The sequence below is a fragment of the Mugil cephalus genome, chromosome 9 (assembly GCF_022458985.1).
Source record: "Mugil cephalus isolate CIBA_MC_2020 chromosome 9, CIBA_Mcephalus_1.1, whole genome shotgun sequence".
Lineage (NCBI taxonomy): Eukaryota > Metazoa > Chordata > Actinopteri > Mugiliformes > Mugilidae > Mugil > Mugil cephalus.
The window spans coordinates 5,550,413-5,566,671 of record NC_061778.1 but is presented as its reverse complement, the minus strand read 5'-3'; the positions used below and the strand labels follow the sequence as shown (position 1 = coordinate 5,566,671).

The window sequence follows — 16,259 nt, the reverse complement described above, 5'->3', positions numbered from 1 at the left end:
TTTTGACACAGTATCCGTTTATGGGAGCAGCACCACCATTCAACCGTAGATTGGTCTCATATTAATAACTGAAATATACCTCAGAGCTGTAATGTGATCTGTAACCCCAGAACTTAATTCACTGTTTATCTTAGGCCAAAAACTACCATTGATTTTTACCATCCGAAGAATAAAATTTAAGTTTCTTTTTGTTTCCAGCAGGTGGTATCTGTATTTAAATCTCTTAAAAAAAATTAAAAAAAAAAAAACAAAACAAAAAAAAAAACTCTTCCATGTTTCCTGTTCAGTTCAGTTCAGTTTAACATTATGGTTCATTTTTAATATGTTATCAATTTAATGTAAACTAGGTGGAAGAGCCAAATCATATCCTAGTGATTCTTATAAATAAATAATAAATAGTGCGCGTAATATGTCACTTTGAACCGTCTTGGATATTCGTTGTCTGATTGGGAAATAAACACAACAAGGACAACAGCTTTCCTTTCAAATTCCCTTTAAGTGTAACGCAACAGCGAGGCTTCCGCAGAAGTCCATGAAGTGTCAGCGTTGGGTCATACTTTAGTCTTTCTGTTAGAAGTTTCCTCCCACGGAAGCCGACTCCCTCCCACACTGGGCGTCAAACGACCGATACCAGAAGGAAACTTACCTGGGAGCGACAAGGACGAGGGAAGAATTTAGAGACACACGAAGGAAAACATTTTCTCAGGTTCCAGCTCTAACGATGGCATTTCACCGAGTCACCTGTTGTTTGTGAATGATCGCTTCCTTTTTTCATTACTACATACATGAAGAAAAAGCGCAGCTGAGACGTTTACGACTCCGCGGATTGTTTTTGGTAAATGGTTATTAAAACTACATAACAGGTACTTCCGGGTTGTAATCAAGGAGGTAAATTAGCATGGCCGACGAAGAGCAAATACCTGCGGCGGATTCCCCCGATGGAGGAACAACCACTGAACAGGTGAGATAATGATTAAACACCTGATCGTAAAGTTTTATTAAACATACGAAAACTGAAATGAGACTTTGCTTACTTTTATCGAGGAGACATTTGAGTTGAAACCGTAATGAATCAGCTGATTTGAAGTAGTATCTGAGGAGTACTTTTCAGTTATATGACAGGAAACTTTTCACATTTGAATTTAGACTGTTTTAATATCTGTACGAGCTTTGTGGCCCTGTTTTAAAGACACAACTTGAATAATTGAGTAAATTATAAATTCTTCAGCTGTCATTTTGACTTTCTGGTGTTTAGTGATTTGATGTTTTCACATTTGACTTCCCAGCCCACAGCTGTGATCAGCGACAGCGTGGACAACAAGAGCCCTGATGCCACAGAGAGGGATGTGTTGCTTTTTGTGGAGGTGAGCTGTCATCAAGATTTAGATCATTTGCTTTTGTTCCGTTGTCTGGAAAGTTTTAGACCCTACGAGCGAAATACATAAGGGAAGAAGGCAAAACATCCCATTTGGATATTTGATTTCACTGACCGTGAAAGCGAAAGAAGCAAAACTAACCACATTATTTCTATTCATAGGAAACGCAGGAAAGTGACTCACTGTTGCTTTGGCTTGTATGTGTTTTGTCAGATTGCCAACAGTAACGGGGAGACGCACCCCTCTCACCACTCAGCACAGGGTCAAAGCAGCCTGGAGAATAACAGTACTCCTCATGAGGTATGAAAGTCCCCGCTTCTTTGGTATTTCCTCCTTCGCTTGTTGAAAAAGGAACTGTACCTTTCTGCGTGTCATCCGTGCAGCTTTGGGTTGTGCATTTGCCGTTCTCGATCAGTGTCTCATTAAAAGGTTTTCAAAAGACGTTTTACCGCCACACCTTCCCTTCTCATAAAGCCGCAGCCACATCTTGACAATCAGTTTCCTTTTGCCTCTAGGAGAGCGCTGTGAGCAGGGTAAAGAGAGAGCTGAACGAGCGTGTCTTCATGAAAGTCAGACTATGGATGATCCTCGTCATGATAGTTGTCCTCATCATTGTTGTGATCATTATCTCAGTGGCCGCGTGTTCAGGTAAAGTTTCACCACGAGACGCTTCCACGTCGATGAGTGGCACCTTTGGATGTTTATCAAAGTGCAAAGTGCTTTCCATTCATTCCAACACTGTGTCCCACTGAACAGCGAACCACACGGACGTGGATGACAAGTACGACCCCTCGTTGTTTGTAGTCCCTCAGGGTTTCAGTGGGAACTTTAAGCTGCCAAAGCAAAACTTCACAACGGAGCTTCTCGACATCAACTCCACCCAGAGCCGGGCCCTCGCCACAGAGCTACAAAACGAGGTCAGTCCTGCTATATTTTCAAATGATTTGCTTAATCCCCCAGCTACGGGCGATCACGTCCAGATTAGCATTGTGAGCAGAGAACATAATCGATGCATGTGTGACTAAAAACTTGCTTACAAAGAGACAGTTTTTAGTCAATAGCTCTGTTATTGGTGTAGTTTACCGCCTTGTTTCAATAAAATAACATACGCTTCTTTACATTCTAAATTTTGTAAAGAAAAGGATGAATTATAACCTGATTCCAGTTGTTTGAAACTTCTAACATTAGGTCTGATACTCTCTAGAAGTATCTGTTTTGCCTGAGAGCGACATCCTGAACTCATGGTGACATCTGTATTGTGAAAGTGAAAGAGTAGAACTTGTAATACCGCAACTCAGAGAACCGCTTGAAAGCTTTTAGCAGCATAACTGAGATCTAAGTGGAGTGAGGCGAAGTGAAGAGTTTCTCATTGTTTGCTCCTGCATGTTTCAACCTGCCCCACCCAGCTGGCCGACCTCTACAGATCCTCTGCGGCTCTGGGACGATACTTCAACACATTTGAGATAAAAGCCTTCAGGTAAACAGACATCGGAGTGTGTGGTTGCAACTTTGGTTTTCAATCGGTTGGGTTGACATCTGGATTATACATGTATGTTGGACCGCTTTAATGTTTTCCTGTCTGGCCCCGCAGGAATGATCCAGTCACCGCTGACTACTCGCTGACGTTTCTGCTGCCTAAGGAGCAGCTGGATGAGCTGAGGAACTTTACTCTGAGCAGGGAGATGGTTTACAATGTGTTTCGGCAGTTTCTGTACGACCAGGAGCCAGCTGAGTCGGGGCCGCTGTACGTCGATCCCGTTTCCCTGCAAATGATTTCGTGATGGCAAAATGACTAAACCAGAACATCCGGCTTCTTCTGTCATTCAAAAAAGACTCATAGAAAACACTAACCTGCCCCCACTAATCTGGGGGTTTTTTAATTCTGCATTACGTATGATTTCTCAGCAGTTTCTATGGTTTTCCCATAATTTCTGCATCTGACGCCTCTCCACCACAGGAAGCTACTTAACCATAGTTGCACAAGTCCAGTACAGTTAGCAGTCATATGTCTTTTGTGTGGGAAAGACACTGACATCTGACTACTGTCCAACTTAGTGGTTTGACTCAAACTATATAAATTAAAAAAAAAAGAAAAAAGAAGTAAATCGCAACCACAATGTGACCTACTTTAAAATAATGTATTAGAGATTTTTTATTGTACAGTGTTGAGAATATTGCTTTAAATATCTGGTGTAATTGATTTGCATCCATTTTCTGAATGTCTCCTGAATGTGATCTCATGTTTACTTAATGAAAGATTTTTTTTTTTCTTTTTAAATTTGCGTGTCTGTGCCACTATTTTGCATCCCTTGGACTGTAACTGTGTTTCCTCTGGAAACGCTGTCCTTAGAGAGCAACAAACGGTGCAACGGTGTAACATTGCAACGTGAACAGCTTTAGGGAGCTGCGCAGGCAAATAAGCAGAAGTCGGTGAAGCTTCTCAGTCGTCCAGATCATGGTGCATGTTACGCCGTATGCAGAGCAGGGGGAGTTGGCCTGAGACTTACAACACATCCTTGACATCTCTCAACAAAACATTCCACCCTGATTCACGCCTTCAGTCTGGAGAATCTAACCTGGACTGCATCCTCTCAGTGCAAGTTAGTAAATCAGTTAAAGCTGAAGGCGCCGTTCGGATGAGCGGTGCAATCATCAGACATTTTCAAAGTGGAAAGCTGTGACCATATGAGCCCATATGTGTGCCTTATATCACTATCTGAAAAACTTCTGGGAAGTTTTACACCGATTAGCCATAACATTATGACCTGATGTTGTCTAGGTCTCCTTTGTGCCTCCAAAACAGTCATCAGAGAATAAACATGGGCCTTCTGAAGGTGTCCTGTGGTGTCTGGTAACAGAATGTTGTTAGTGAGGGGCCTTTGAGGAGGGGAGGGGCCTCTATGAATCATTGCACAGATACTTGATCAGTTTGGGATCTGGTGAATTTGGAGGCCAAGTCAACACCTTGAGCTGTTTTTTGTTTTGTTTTTTAGTTGTTCCTAAAGCGTTTTTGTGTGTGGTTGTAAGGCTGGTTCTCAGCCTTACATGTGACTATAGAGCATTTCATACTTTTGGTTTGATCTCATGCGATGAATGATACATGTGATGAGTCACCTTTTAAAAGTTTTCCATTAGAACATGATAATGTCACAGGATAGTCACACGCAGTAAAATCATTATACCCAAAATGAAAACTGTAAGAGTTGATCTTAACACTTAAAGTGTCTATATGGGTCCACACCCCAGGGTGTTAATTTAACACTTTTCAAGTTTTGGTACCTTTACACTAAGTTAGCGTAAATTTGACTCTTCCTGTAATTAAATTTAACACGCTGCCTAACACCAACCAGTGTTAGTTTTTTAAACACTTTTATGTAGTGCTAGCAATTAACTCTCTCAGAGGACTATTTCTTAACTACACAAGTGTTACCCCCATAACACTTAAAAGGTGTCAATATAATTCTTTTATAATCCTACAAAAAATACTTGGAAAATAAACTTTACTAAAATAAAAAGTTAGTCATGTTTGGCAGTTCAAAAACACACTAGCTAGCAGCTCCAAACCATTAGCATCATCTTATCACGTTTTATATCTATGGTGACAAAGTGCATGACTTGTCTCACTCAGCCAAAACATCAAGCCAAACGTACTGTTTACTGCTGTTACTTTCTTTCTATGTTACAGTGAGGCCAGGCACGCATGCTAACCTCTAGGTCATTAAGCAGGTGTTCAGGTGGTTAGTAACAGCGCGACAAGTAAAGTTTACGTGGCTCACTGCTGCAAAATGACTTCGGGTGCCCGAAGAGTAATGGGGGAGCGTTAACACTTAAGGTGTTAAATACAGGATCAGAGTTTATAGTAAGAAGTTCGGAGTTAATATTTAAACATTTACACCTAGAGGTTTGATTTCGTGACACTTCCTTTTTACAATCGGTTTTGACAACAACAATTTATCAACTGAGATATATTATATAGATTTAATTATAATGGATTAACTCTACCCAGAGTATAATTAACTGTACTAGTGTATGTCAGTTTAACACCAAGAATTCAACTTTTCTCAGTTTGCTGTGCAGTACAGTATTGTGCAAAGCTTTTAGGCAGGTGTGGAAAAAATGCTGTAAACTAAGAATGCTTTCAAAAACCTAAATAAGGATCGTTTATTTTGATCAATTTACAAAATGCAAAGTCACATAAGTATTTAGTGTTACTGCCTTTTGCTTTCAAACCAGCATCAATCCCTATAGGTACACTTGTACAAAGTCTGGGAGTTTGCAGGATAGCAGATGCAGTGGTCGGCCAAGGAAACACATCAAGCTTATTTCACTTTGAAATCAGAAGATGTCCAGTAGAGCTATCAGCTCGGAACTGGCAGACCCAGGTACGCCCATTTACTGACTGGGGAAATCTGGCCAGAAATGGTTTTCATGGAAAAGTTGCAGCCAAAGATCCATCTCTCTGACATGGAAACAAGGCCAAGAGACTGAACTATGAGGGTGCAGAAAAATGGCAGCAGGTGCTCTGGACTAATGAGTCAAATTTTGAAATATTTGTCTGTAGCAGACAGCAGTTTGTTCACCAAAGGGCTGGAGAGAGCTACAATAATGAGTGTCTGCAGGCAACAGTGAAGCATGGTGCGAGTTTGGGGCTGCATTTCTGCAAATGGAGTTGGATATTTGTTCAGGATCAATGGTCCTCACTGCTGAGAAATACAGGCAGATACTTATCCATCATCAGCACCATCAGGGAGGAGGATGATTGGGCCCAGATTTATTCTACAGCAGGACAAAGACCCAAAACAAACAGTCAGGGTCATTAAGAACTATCTTCAGACTAAAGATGAACAAGAAGTCCTGGAAGTGATGGCATGTCCCCCACAGAGCCCTGATTTCAACATCATGGAGTGTGTCTGAGATTACATGAAGAGAAAGAAGGATTTGAGGAAGCCTACATCCACGGAAGATTTGTGGTTAGTTCTCCAAGATGTTTGGAACAATCTACCAGCCGAGTTCCTTCTAAAACTATGCGCATGTGGACCTAGAAGAACTGATGCTGTCTTGAAGGCAAAGGGTGGTCTCACCAAATATTGATTAGATTTAGATTTCTCTTCTGTGTGCTTCTCCTGTCAGTGGTTTATTTTCATTGCCAACCTCAGGCTTAATAAAAATTACAGCTGTTGTGGAGGTACAATTGTAATACCAACCTTATACTTGTCAACGCCCTGTCTTGGTATTTTGATTACTGCGTCAGCTGTAAAAAAGGAGGAATGACTAACCCTAACCTATAACAGAACGACTTTTATCTTTAGTCAGATAAGAAACACAACACAACTGAACAGTGGACTTCTCATCACTGATCTGTGTGTTTTCAACATTTTTCTGTCTTTGTGCTTGAACAGTAGAGGGAGTGCACGTCCCTCGTGCAACACTCACTGTTCATTCCCTCTCATGCTCTATTTGCAGGGAACAATCGAGAATTCATTTTGACATTTTTGTTAGTTACACGAAGCAGCAGGATATTGCAGTTAATATCAAAGCGGCCTGATTCCATGTTTAGAAAACCAGAACTGTGTCAGTGTGCTAGGTTGCATCCTATAGCGCTGATTACATCAACACCTCAGACCTGTAATTGATGCTATTAATGTGTGTGCCAAACTGTCTGGCCAGCAGAGGTCCACTATCCAATTAAATAACTCTCATCTCATCTCAGCTTGCCGCGTTATATTTCTTAAATACAGATCTGACTGAAGGTAAAAGTCATTACGATCGCTCTGTTTTAGGTTATTCTCGGCGTTAGTTATTCCTCCTTTTTTTTTGTTTTTACAGCTGATGCAATAATCAAAATACCAAGATAGTGCATTGACAAGTATAAGGTTGGCGTTGCAATTATACTTCCATAGCAGCTGTAATTTTGATTTCACTGAAACCTGATCTTAGAGAGATTCACTTAAAAATCAATTATGATGTAAGTATTCCTTAAGGTATTGAAGGACACACTGAGGTTCTGTTTTCACGTGGTCTTCCCAAACAGCCTCCCTGCATGGCCGTCACATGCTGGTCAAAAGGTCAAGTTGACAAGAGATTTCGTCAGCTTATTGATGTACATAAAATCTAAATCAAACCGTCTGTATTTTGAAACCCAGCAAATATTGCAAACAAAAACCTGGCACATTTCTGTTTAGACTGGACTTATTGATTCACGCTCGGAGCAGCGCGGTTGACCTCAGCTGCTACTGTATTTCGGGGCTTGTGAGAGGGTATTTACCGCAGTGTGTCTGCTCTGGTAAAGTTTTCTTAATCCACTGGCAGCAGGGGAGGGAGAGATTATGTGGCACCGGGCTGCATCGTGGATATTGGTTGTGTGTATCTCCCAGGCTGGTAGATACTGGCTGCCTGTGCGGTCTGTAGACACCGGTGGTCCATTTCCTCAATCCTATTTTGAAAACTGTTAATCTTCTAAAGCCAGATTTACTATAATAAGAACTGTGAGCTTTGATAGCCAGGTCCCTTTAAACAGTGGTCACTACGAACAGCTGAACCCTCGTCACCCTGGTCGACTGGTCACACTGGGGTCTTGTAATGGGTCAGCAGTGCTGGTTAAAGAAGTATTTATGCTAAAAAAGATTTATTTGTGCGTCCTCAAAGACCCTTCAGTTAAACTCTGCAGCAAAATATTTGAAGTTAAACAACGAAATAACACTCAAAAGCTTAAATTGATATCATAAAAAAAATGATTTAATATATATAAGCCTCTACCTTTTGCAATATAATTTTTAATCTTTTATCAAAAACAAAAACATGGACAGCTAGTTTTTCTGCATTGTGAATGGAACACTCAATTACAAATGAAGCACATAGCCATAAAAATTATGCTAATTTTATGTTTCTTTTTATGTTTAACTTTTGCTTATTGGCTCATTATTTATTTTTATTTTTTTTACATGCATATACATATTATTCCTGTCTGTTACGTATGCACACAACGCGTGACTCTATTTATACAAAAAATAGTTGCATGTAAGAAGCTTAATGTCAGGCACAGAAACATCCTGTGCGTGTTTGCGAGGCAGGATTGTCAGAGGAACTCCCCTTCGGATAATTCCCGGAGAAATCCCAGGAATGTGCAACAACCTCTGTGGGTGGGTGCACAGTTACTGTATGTGGGCAAATTTAGATACTTAATTTAATTCCCCTGCATAGAGAAATGGCATTATATGCAGAATAGCTGCAAAGAAAAACACCTCATTACAGGTAATGAACATAAAGTGGAAGTCTTATCGTAATTATGTTTAATGTCAAAATAATGAATGATTTTTGTTTTGCTTTTGTGTGTAATATCCTGATATAGAGGGGGCAGAACAGGAACAGCTTAGCTTCATCCTGTCCCTTCTCAAATTATATTATTATTATTATTTTATTGTTTTATATTGTTGTTGGAACTTGATGCAACTTGTACTTGCTTTTATGTGTTAATGGTTCAAGAAAGATCAAATCAAACTGAAGTATAAACTGCTGGAATATAAAAAAAAGAGGAAGCAAATGAATGAAACAGAAGTAAAAATATAGCACTGACTTTAACTGTGAGTTAAAACATGCGTCAACATCTTCTGCCCCACATTTGAGACGCATCAACACGGATGCGAAGCCAAAAAGCATGCCATGTCCCGTGGTTCTTGGAAGACTTCTGCACTTATCCCATTAAAGGGTTATCGCTCCTTTTGGCTGCTCCAAGACTTAAAGATTAAGGCGGCCTCTTCCTGGGGTTTCACTCAGACTTCAGTCAGCTGCAGGTGGCACTTTGTACTCCCTGTCCTCAGAGCCACCAGCATCTCTCTGCTGGGTCCCTGCTGAGAATCACAGACCTCCGGAGGAATAATGGGTGCCTACGGCTCCAACCTGGATGACATCCTGGAGGAGGACATGCACCACTGGTACACTAAATTCATGAAGGAGTCTCCCTCGGGGCTCATCACCCTCTTTGAGCTCAAGACGATGCTTGAAATGAACGGTATGACGGAGGAGGCCAGCAGCTATGTGGACCAGGTTTTCTTCACGTTTGACATGGACGGGGTAAGACAACACCTGCAAGATATTTCATCATACCTGCAGGACTATAAGGACTGCATTATATTCTCTGCAGATACACTGGCGAGGCAGATACATGGTGAATTGGTGCAGAAGTTTACAGTAAGAATATAAAAGGCTCACTGCATAGTTCAGTGGTGTAATACTTCATAAGGAATGACTACAGAGGGACTGGACTGTTTGAAAGAGACCAACTGAGGTTAAAATCTACTTTCTGAGTCCCTCACAGACTCTAGACATCACATATTAGAAGTGCTTTCCTAAGTATTGCAGTGGTCCTGTAGGCACGAATCTTAACTGCAATGAGTTTGGTTTTTGCAGCGTGAGCAAATGGGTTTACTTATCTTTTCTTTTACAGGACGGCTACATAGACTTTGTGGAATACATCGCAGCCATAAGTTTATTACTAAAAGGAGAAATCAATCAGAAGCTGAAGTGGTACTTCAAGCTGTTCGATCAAGACGGCAACGGAAAAATTGACAAGGACGAAATGGAAACGATATTTAAGGTACAGTTTTTTTTCTTTTTGTTTCTTTTTTTTTTTTTTTGAATGTTTCGCAATGAGACTTTCAGGCTTTTGAGGAACCAAGAAACCTGCGGGTTCCTGAAAATGTGCGAATGTGACTATCTGACATTAATCTGGGGTTTGCCATCTACACCAGGATCTATTTGTGTCCTTCACTATAACCCAGTTCACAGACAAAATGCAGGAAACGTACAAACATGTTTCACCAGTTGACTTGGCGCACTTCAGCTGGTTGATAAACACTTTTGCATGTTAGCCCTCTGACCCATGTCGTGAGCAAAGACACAGTTAATCTGCTGCGAGTGCTCTCAACTGACCTCTGTGAACTCTTCGTCCAGGCTATTCAAGACATCACCAGGAACTACGACTGCGCTCCAGAGGACATCGTGAATCTCATCTATGAAAAAATTGATGTCCACGGAGAAGGTAACAGATAAAATGACTGTCAGTCCTGAACTAATGGAACAGTAGACGGATATTTGTCAGGCCCGAGCAACACTGCAGTATGTCTGGCTGAAAATAATGTCACCGTGACCGTGTTACGTCTGGAGATGAAATGAAAATGAAGCAAGAAAAGGCTGTGAAATTTGTGATTTGTAGCACTGAGGTGATCTAATCATGTATCACACCATGCTCGCTCTCGTCTCCTCAGGTGAGCTGACGCTGGAGGAGTTCATCACTGGGGCGAGGGAGCATCCTGACATCATGGACATGCTCACTAAGATGATGGATCTCACCAACGTGCTGGAAATCATTATCAGGGGTCAACAGAAGAAAGCTGTGAACTGAAGCAACCGGCTGGACTGTGTGGAGAGATGAGGAATTGAGTAAAGCTCTGTATGAACTTGATGAAGAGCCAAGTCCCACTTCAGACTGGACACAGTGAACTGGATGACCTGACTGAGCAACACCACGCAGACACATTATGACCTCCCAGAGTGTCGCCACAGGGAACCGTGCAGCTTGACCTCTTCTCCTCAGCTTGTGCTCTCACATTTACTTTTTTTTTTTATCTAATTAAGTTTTGTTAACGTTTAAAAGAGAAGATGTGTTTGTCGGAGAAGAAAGGGCAGTCTGCTTTCAGGTTCCCAGCATGGTTCCGGTACAGGTGGCAAAGTGAGGTGGATGGAGATGGAAAAGCAAAGCTGAAAGCGACTTTATTCCAAAAATGTCTCAACAGGGTTGGGGTTCATTTTGTATCTTTAGCTTGTACTGATTCATAATTGAACATGATCCAGAACAGATTGATTTTCATTAGTGTTCTGGGGGTAAAACAAAATGCCAAATGAAACTAAAATGTTTTACAAATTATATTATCTGAGATAATTAGAGAGTATCTGGATGATAATGCAGTGTGGTTAACATGCCTCATATAGTTTGTTCTTGTTTGATCTTCTTGTCTGCATGAAATCAAAACTTCTGCTTAAAAATTAGACGGTATGTTAATACAAATGTGTTGTGTAAATGTATATATGTACACATGTATATGTATATATATGTGTAGTGTTTGTTATCGTGCACAGGAAAAGTAACACTCCATGTTTTACCGCACTTTAAGGTTACAATGTTGCCTTGAAAACAATACAGTGTTTTTGTTTTAAGTGGTTTCTTTATTTATGTCTCACACCGAGACAAGGACTATTCCACCAGATTAAAACACAACTTTTCTCTTTAAATGGATGGCTGAACTCCTTCTGTGGTAAATACAAACTGCTCTACCCCCAAATACTGCATAGTGAAGGTAATTTGTTTTTAAAATGAGTGGCGACGAATGTTAGAGTAAGTGAAACTAATGACAACTTAATAACAACTGCTGAATTCACTTTAAACTCTCTGATTGAAAACAACTCAATTATGCCATCTTGTGAGCATGATTATAGGTACAATTTGTTTGTCAAAATATGCTAAAAAAAAAAAAAAGAGCTACCATGGGCACTACAGTATGCAAACATTTATAAAGATGTGTAGCTTCTAATGATTACCTTTAGTCATTACTCTGTTATTCGTTGCAGCAGCTCTTCTTCTATATTTTTTAATTTCCTCGTTATAACTAAGAGTTGCATGTTCAAGGCGATAAGCAGAAACTGATGTTTTCATGCAGTTTAGGGAAGAACCCAGCTTCTATTCTGGTCTTATCTGCCAAGGAAAGGAAGGTTGGTGCTGTTTTCATTTGTGCTTGTGCAGGAAAACGTGTACACACACCCCCCAAAAAAAAAAAACCTTCATGATTGGCCGTCATGAAACACAAACAGACCAAGTGCAAACACCGACCGAACAGTTCTAAGTTAAGCCACTTTATGTTACTGTGGGTCAAAATTTGACATTCCTCGGATCATTTTTCGACTTAAAATCAATATGAAACCACGTGACCGTGTGCTGAGGCCTTTCAAGCATAATGGTTAATGATTAGACACAGGTCCAGTAAAGTGCACACTGTTCAGACATTATTACCCAGGGTTGTGTAAATCAACTCAAAGATAAGGTTTGACTCCATATAACATCCAAAATGTTCCCAAATTTATCGAATGATGCGGTTGTGTAACTGCACTGAAATACCCACCACTGGGGTATAAATGCCAGCACCTCCCCTCATGGCTTTGCACTGCACACTGCTTCCTTCTGTCAGCCACCACAGCACAGGAACAGCCGTCCACATCCACCTGGAACCATGCAGTCAGCCGAGTCCAGATTCAACAAGAACAGCCTGCTCCTGACCCTGAGGCGCTACAGCTCGGCCGTCAGCGACATGGAGAAGGCCATCCTCCTCCCGAGCCTGCTGCGGGACGTCCCCTCCGACGAGGCGTGGGACTCCGAGGCGGCGGACGAGAGCGGCCGAGACCTGTACGGCAACTACGCCATGCTCAAGGCCATAAGGAACACGGTGGAGAGCGGACTGGTCCACATCGACGACCACAAAGCCAAGAGCAACGGGGCACTCAACAAGACCCTGGAGCCTCTTCTGGACACAGATCCCGAAGCCCTCTTCCGCTTCCATCTGAGAGGACTGTTCACCGTGATGAGCGACCTCACCAAAAAGACTCAGAACATCACTGATAAATACATGGATATAATTGGTGTGTCAAACTAATAACGGCAAAACCATAACATCTATGGACTAACTAAGTACCGTTGTGTAAAAAACTGTTTACATGGGATTGTACACATTCTTCTCACTTAATATCTAATAAATACTCATTGCCAGAACTAATCAAGTAAATATCTCTTGATTTACTACAGTTATAGTTTATACTGTTTTACTTAGTGGATATAGCAGAAATACTTCTGATGTATGTTCACACACAAAACTTAACAGAAAATAAAACCTACCATTTTCACCCATTACAAAGTCAGTCAAAGCGTTTTTAAATTTGTGCATTTTTTTCAGTTTTATTTACAGTTATAGTTCACAACGTATATGACAGAGTGATTTCAGAAAAATTCTGCTGGAGACATTTGACATTTGGTAGTCTCCAGATGTTTCCTCTCCTCCTCTTGGCAGCCACTGACACTTAGCGCACAGGATGGAAGGGCTCGACGATTTCTGCGTAGGTCTTTTTCTCTGGTGAGACATAAGACAACGTTTATTTATCCCATGTATGGGATATTACCCTGTCACGGTAGTGCAGCATTAGGTGCAAAAATATATACAAGAAACAATAAAAGACAGTAGCAAATGTGAAAGAATGTACAAAATATACAAGAATATACAGCATTCTGACAGTATATACAGTGTGGGTAGCAAATTTCAAAAATTGGAATACATTAAAAATCGCTAAGATCAGTGAACATGTACACTGAGGTATACAGTGCAACATAGGCAGTGCAAAATTTTTGTGCAAAGGAATCTGTAAAAAGGACAAATCTGTCTTTAAAGTCCTATTTCATTCAAAGTCACTGAACATGTGATCAGCAGGTATTTGCTGTCTGTGTTGGTGAAATGTATTCCTTAGCCAGTTCATTAGGTACACGACTAGTGTAAACTAATGTGATGTAACACGTGGGCACTAAATATTAGCTTCATGAAGGTTATGGTGTCGGGCGCTAGCTTGAAATTATTGATTATTGATGATCCAGCAGTTTTCATTTTGGAGGCTGTGGTTTGAGGTACTACTCAACTGTATTGTGTTGTACTAATACATGTTTGTATTATTTTGATGACCCAACTACGTTTAACTTAGTGTTTAATTTAATATAATTCAACAGCACCACAAGCTTCACCCTCCAAAATGATCATGTAGTTGAATTAACACATTTCCGCTTCAACATGTTTCTTTTTTAGTGCAGTTCTTGTTACAATAGAGTGGATTTGTTGTCACTAATGTTTGTCAAGTTTGTGTATATGAAAGCACACATTATGGTGCGCAGTAGAATAGAAGAAATATGATTTATTATTGAAAGACTAGTCTGAGGCAGTAAGTCTTAAAATCATAGTTAATAATTCAAACGCTTTCTTATCTTAAACAAACAACCTGTCAGTTATCCTGTCGCCATCATCCATTTTGAAAAACATACACAAAGTGCAGAAATGATCAAACACTACATCAAAAGGAAGCACTAGTCTTCCAGTCCCGTTCATATGTCTTCTGTTAGAGGAAAAATATTTAAAAAAAAAAAAAAAAATAGACTCACCTTTAGCAGCAAATTCCTGTGGATGGAGTTTGATATACTCGACCATGTCTCGGTCAAGCTTGGCCTGAACGTAATTTGAATATTTATTAAGATGGTAGCCGATGAACCATCCGGCTGTTGCCAGAAGGACTTGTCGATGAACACCTAAAAAACAAAAAAAAATTAATAAATTACACCGCTTTGTTTAGGTACCTAACATGGCACTAATATATGAAGATTACCTTGAATCACATATGCTGTCATAGTGCATATGAGGAAATACAGGCTTACATCTAATACTTTTAACATCCAAAAACCATTAAAAAAAAAGGGGGGGGGGGGGGGGCAACTGGATTTGTTGAGTTTGACGTTTCACCCCCAGTTCTGAGGGACTGGTGGGAAGTTTGAGGTTTAATTTTCATTACAACCAGACACTGACCGATGTCGTTGAGGGTGGGAAGGGAGACCAGATTTGAGTTTGTGAAAAAGAGGATCCTTAAAGAGGGGGACACACACAAGAGTGCAACTGCAAATTCGACGTAAACATGTTTGAGGCTCTAGTAGAACAAAATCTGAATTTAGGTCTCAAAAAGAGACCTAAAAAAAGAGTGCCTAAGGGCGGGGGGCAGAGGAGAGGGGCAAACAGTCTCCGTTTTTAAAAACGCTTTTTGGATGTACGATGACCTGGATGACTGAGAACCTCCACAGACATATTAATAATTTTAAAAACAAAGAGTACTATCATAACCCTTTAACTAGTAGACAAATGACTTTAATATATTGCTTGGCTATCAAAGCTAAAAAGACGTATGTGTATAGTGCGTGATAAATAAATAACAGTGGATGTATGTTTACATGTTTACCTGGGGAGCGATCAAGACTGAAGGGAGCTAACTAACATAGCCAGAGTGTCAGGAAAAGAACAATTTACTTGTCTGCACAGTGTTACAGAGGGCTTTCTTATTATTTACAAATAATCTTAAACACACTTGAGGAAAACGCGCGCCGAATTTGCAGCAAACGTTGCTGCAAGTCTGAAAACAAGCTAACATGCTAACCTGAGTATACTGGTGGCCTGTGTTTGATGGCATTCTGGAGCACCGCGGAGAACCAGCCCACGCCGGCCAGCCACATCGAAGTTGCATTCAAGATTCCCGGAGGAGGGAGACTCTTGTACTCGTCTGGATCGATCTTCATGGCGGCAATATAACCCTTAAATTCTGTTATTTTTTTCCCTGACCTCCCAGCGACTGTCTGGTGCTAGTTGTCAGCTATCACCTCTCGTAGGAAGTCAAGGGCATGGTGTGCAACCGAACAAACCGTCCGGACACTACAAGCGACAACCGCTTCAGTTCCGCATGTTCGTTACCTAGCAACGAACGCTAGAAGGCAAAACTTTCCATTTAGTCAGAACGGTAGTTATTTATATTGCAATGACTCGTATTAATATAAAAACACAAACTGAAAATTATTTATACAAATATACAAATTATATGCGTCCGTCACAATGTTCATATTAAACGGGGTTCGCTGTAAGAGAACTGAGTCACTTTTGTTCTTAGCAATAGCTATAGTTAGCAATAGCTAATTTTGCTAACTAGCTAGCTAGCTAGCTAGCTTGTAACGGAGTAGTCCAATGGCAGGCTAATAAGGTTAAGCAAGTA

At 40.6% G+C, this 16,259-nt stretch overlaps 4 protein-coding genes across 4 annotated transcripts; 3 read left to right on the top strand and 1 right to left on the bottom strand.

The window, feature by feature from the left end:
- Positions 1-522: 522 nt before the first annotated feature.
- Positions 523-3,654, top strand: LOC125013338 (TPA-induced transmembrane protein homolog). The gene is made up of 7 exons (XM_047593926.1): positions 523-961; positions 1,287-1,364; positions 1,590-1,676; positions 1,892-2,024; positions 2,133-2,293; positions 2,783-2,853; positions 2,968-3,654. The coding sequence occupies exons 1-7, from the start codon at positions 899-901 to the stop codon at positions 3,155-3,157; spliced, it is 783 nt and encodes a 260-aa protein (XP_047449882.1). The 5' UTR covers positions 523-898; the 3' UTR covers positions 3,158-3,654.
- A 5,470-nt stretch (positions 3,655-9,124) lies between these two features.
- Positions 9,125-11,663, top strand: guca1c (guanylate cyclase activator 1C). Its single transcript, XM_047593692.1, has 4 exons — positions 9,125-9,446; positions 9,820-9,969; positions 10,326-10,413; positions 10,640-11,663. Exons 1-4 carry the CDS (start codon positions 9,252-9,254, stop codon positions 10,774-10,776), a joined length of 570 nt encoding a protein of 189 aa, XP_047449648.1. The 5' UTR covers positions 9,125-9,251; the 3' UTR covers positions 10,777-11,663.
- A 910-nt stretch (positions 11,664-12,573) lies between these two features.
- LOC125013227 (thyroid hormone responsive) lies at positions 12,574-13,195 on the top strand. Its single transcript, XM_047593694.1, has one exon. The coding sequence runs from the start codon at positions 12,656-12,658 to the stop codon at positions 13,073-13,075; it is 420 nt and encodes a 139-aa protein (XP_047449650.1). The 5' UTR covers positions 12,574-12,655; the 3' UTR covers positions 13,076-13,195.
- Positions 13,196-13,346: 151 nt separating this feature from the next.
- Positions 13,347-15,911, bottom strand: ndufc2 (NADH:ubiquinone oxidoreductase subunit C2). Its single transcript, XM_047593695.1, has 3 exons — positions 15,654-15,911; positions 14,617-14,760; positions 13,347-13,546 (listed from the first exon to the last, which is right to left on the bottom strand). Exons 1-3 carry the CDS (start codon positions 15,790-15,792, stop codon positions 13,497-13,499), a joined length of 333 nt encoding a protein of 110 aa, XP_047449651.1. The 5' UTR covers positions 15,793-15,911; the 3' UTR covers positions 13,347-13,496.
- Between the last annotated feature and the right edge of the window lie 348 nt (positions 15,912-16,259).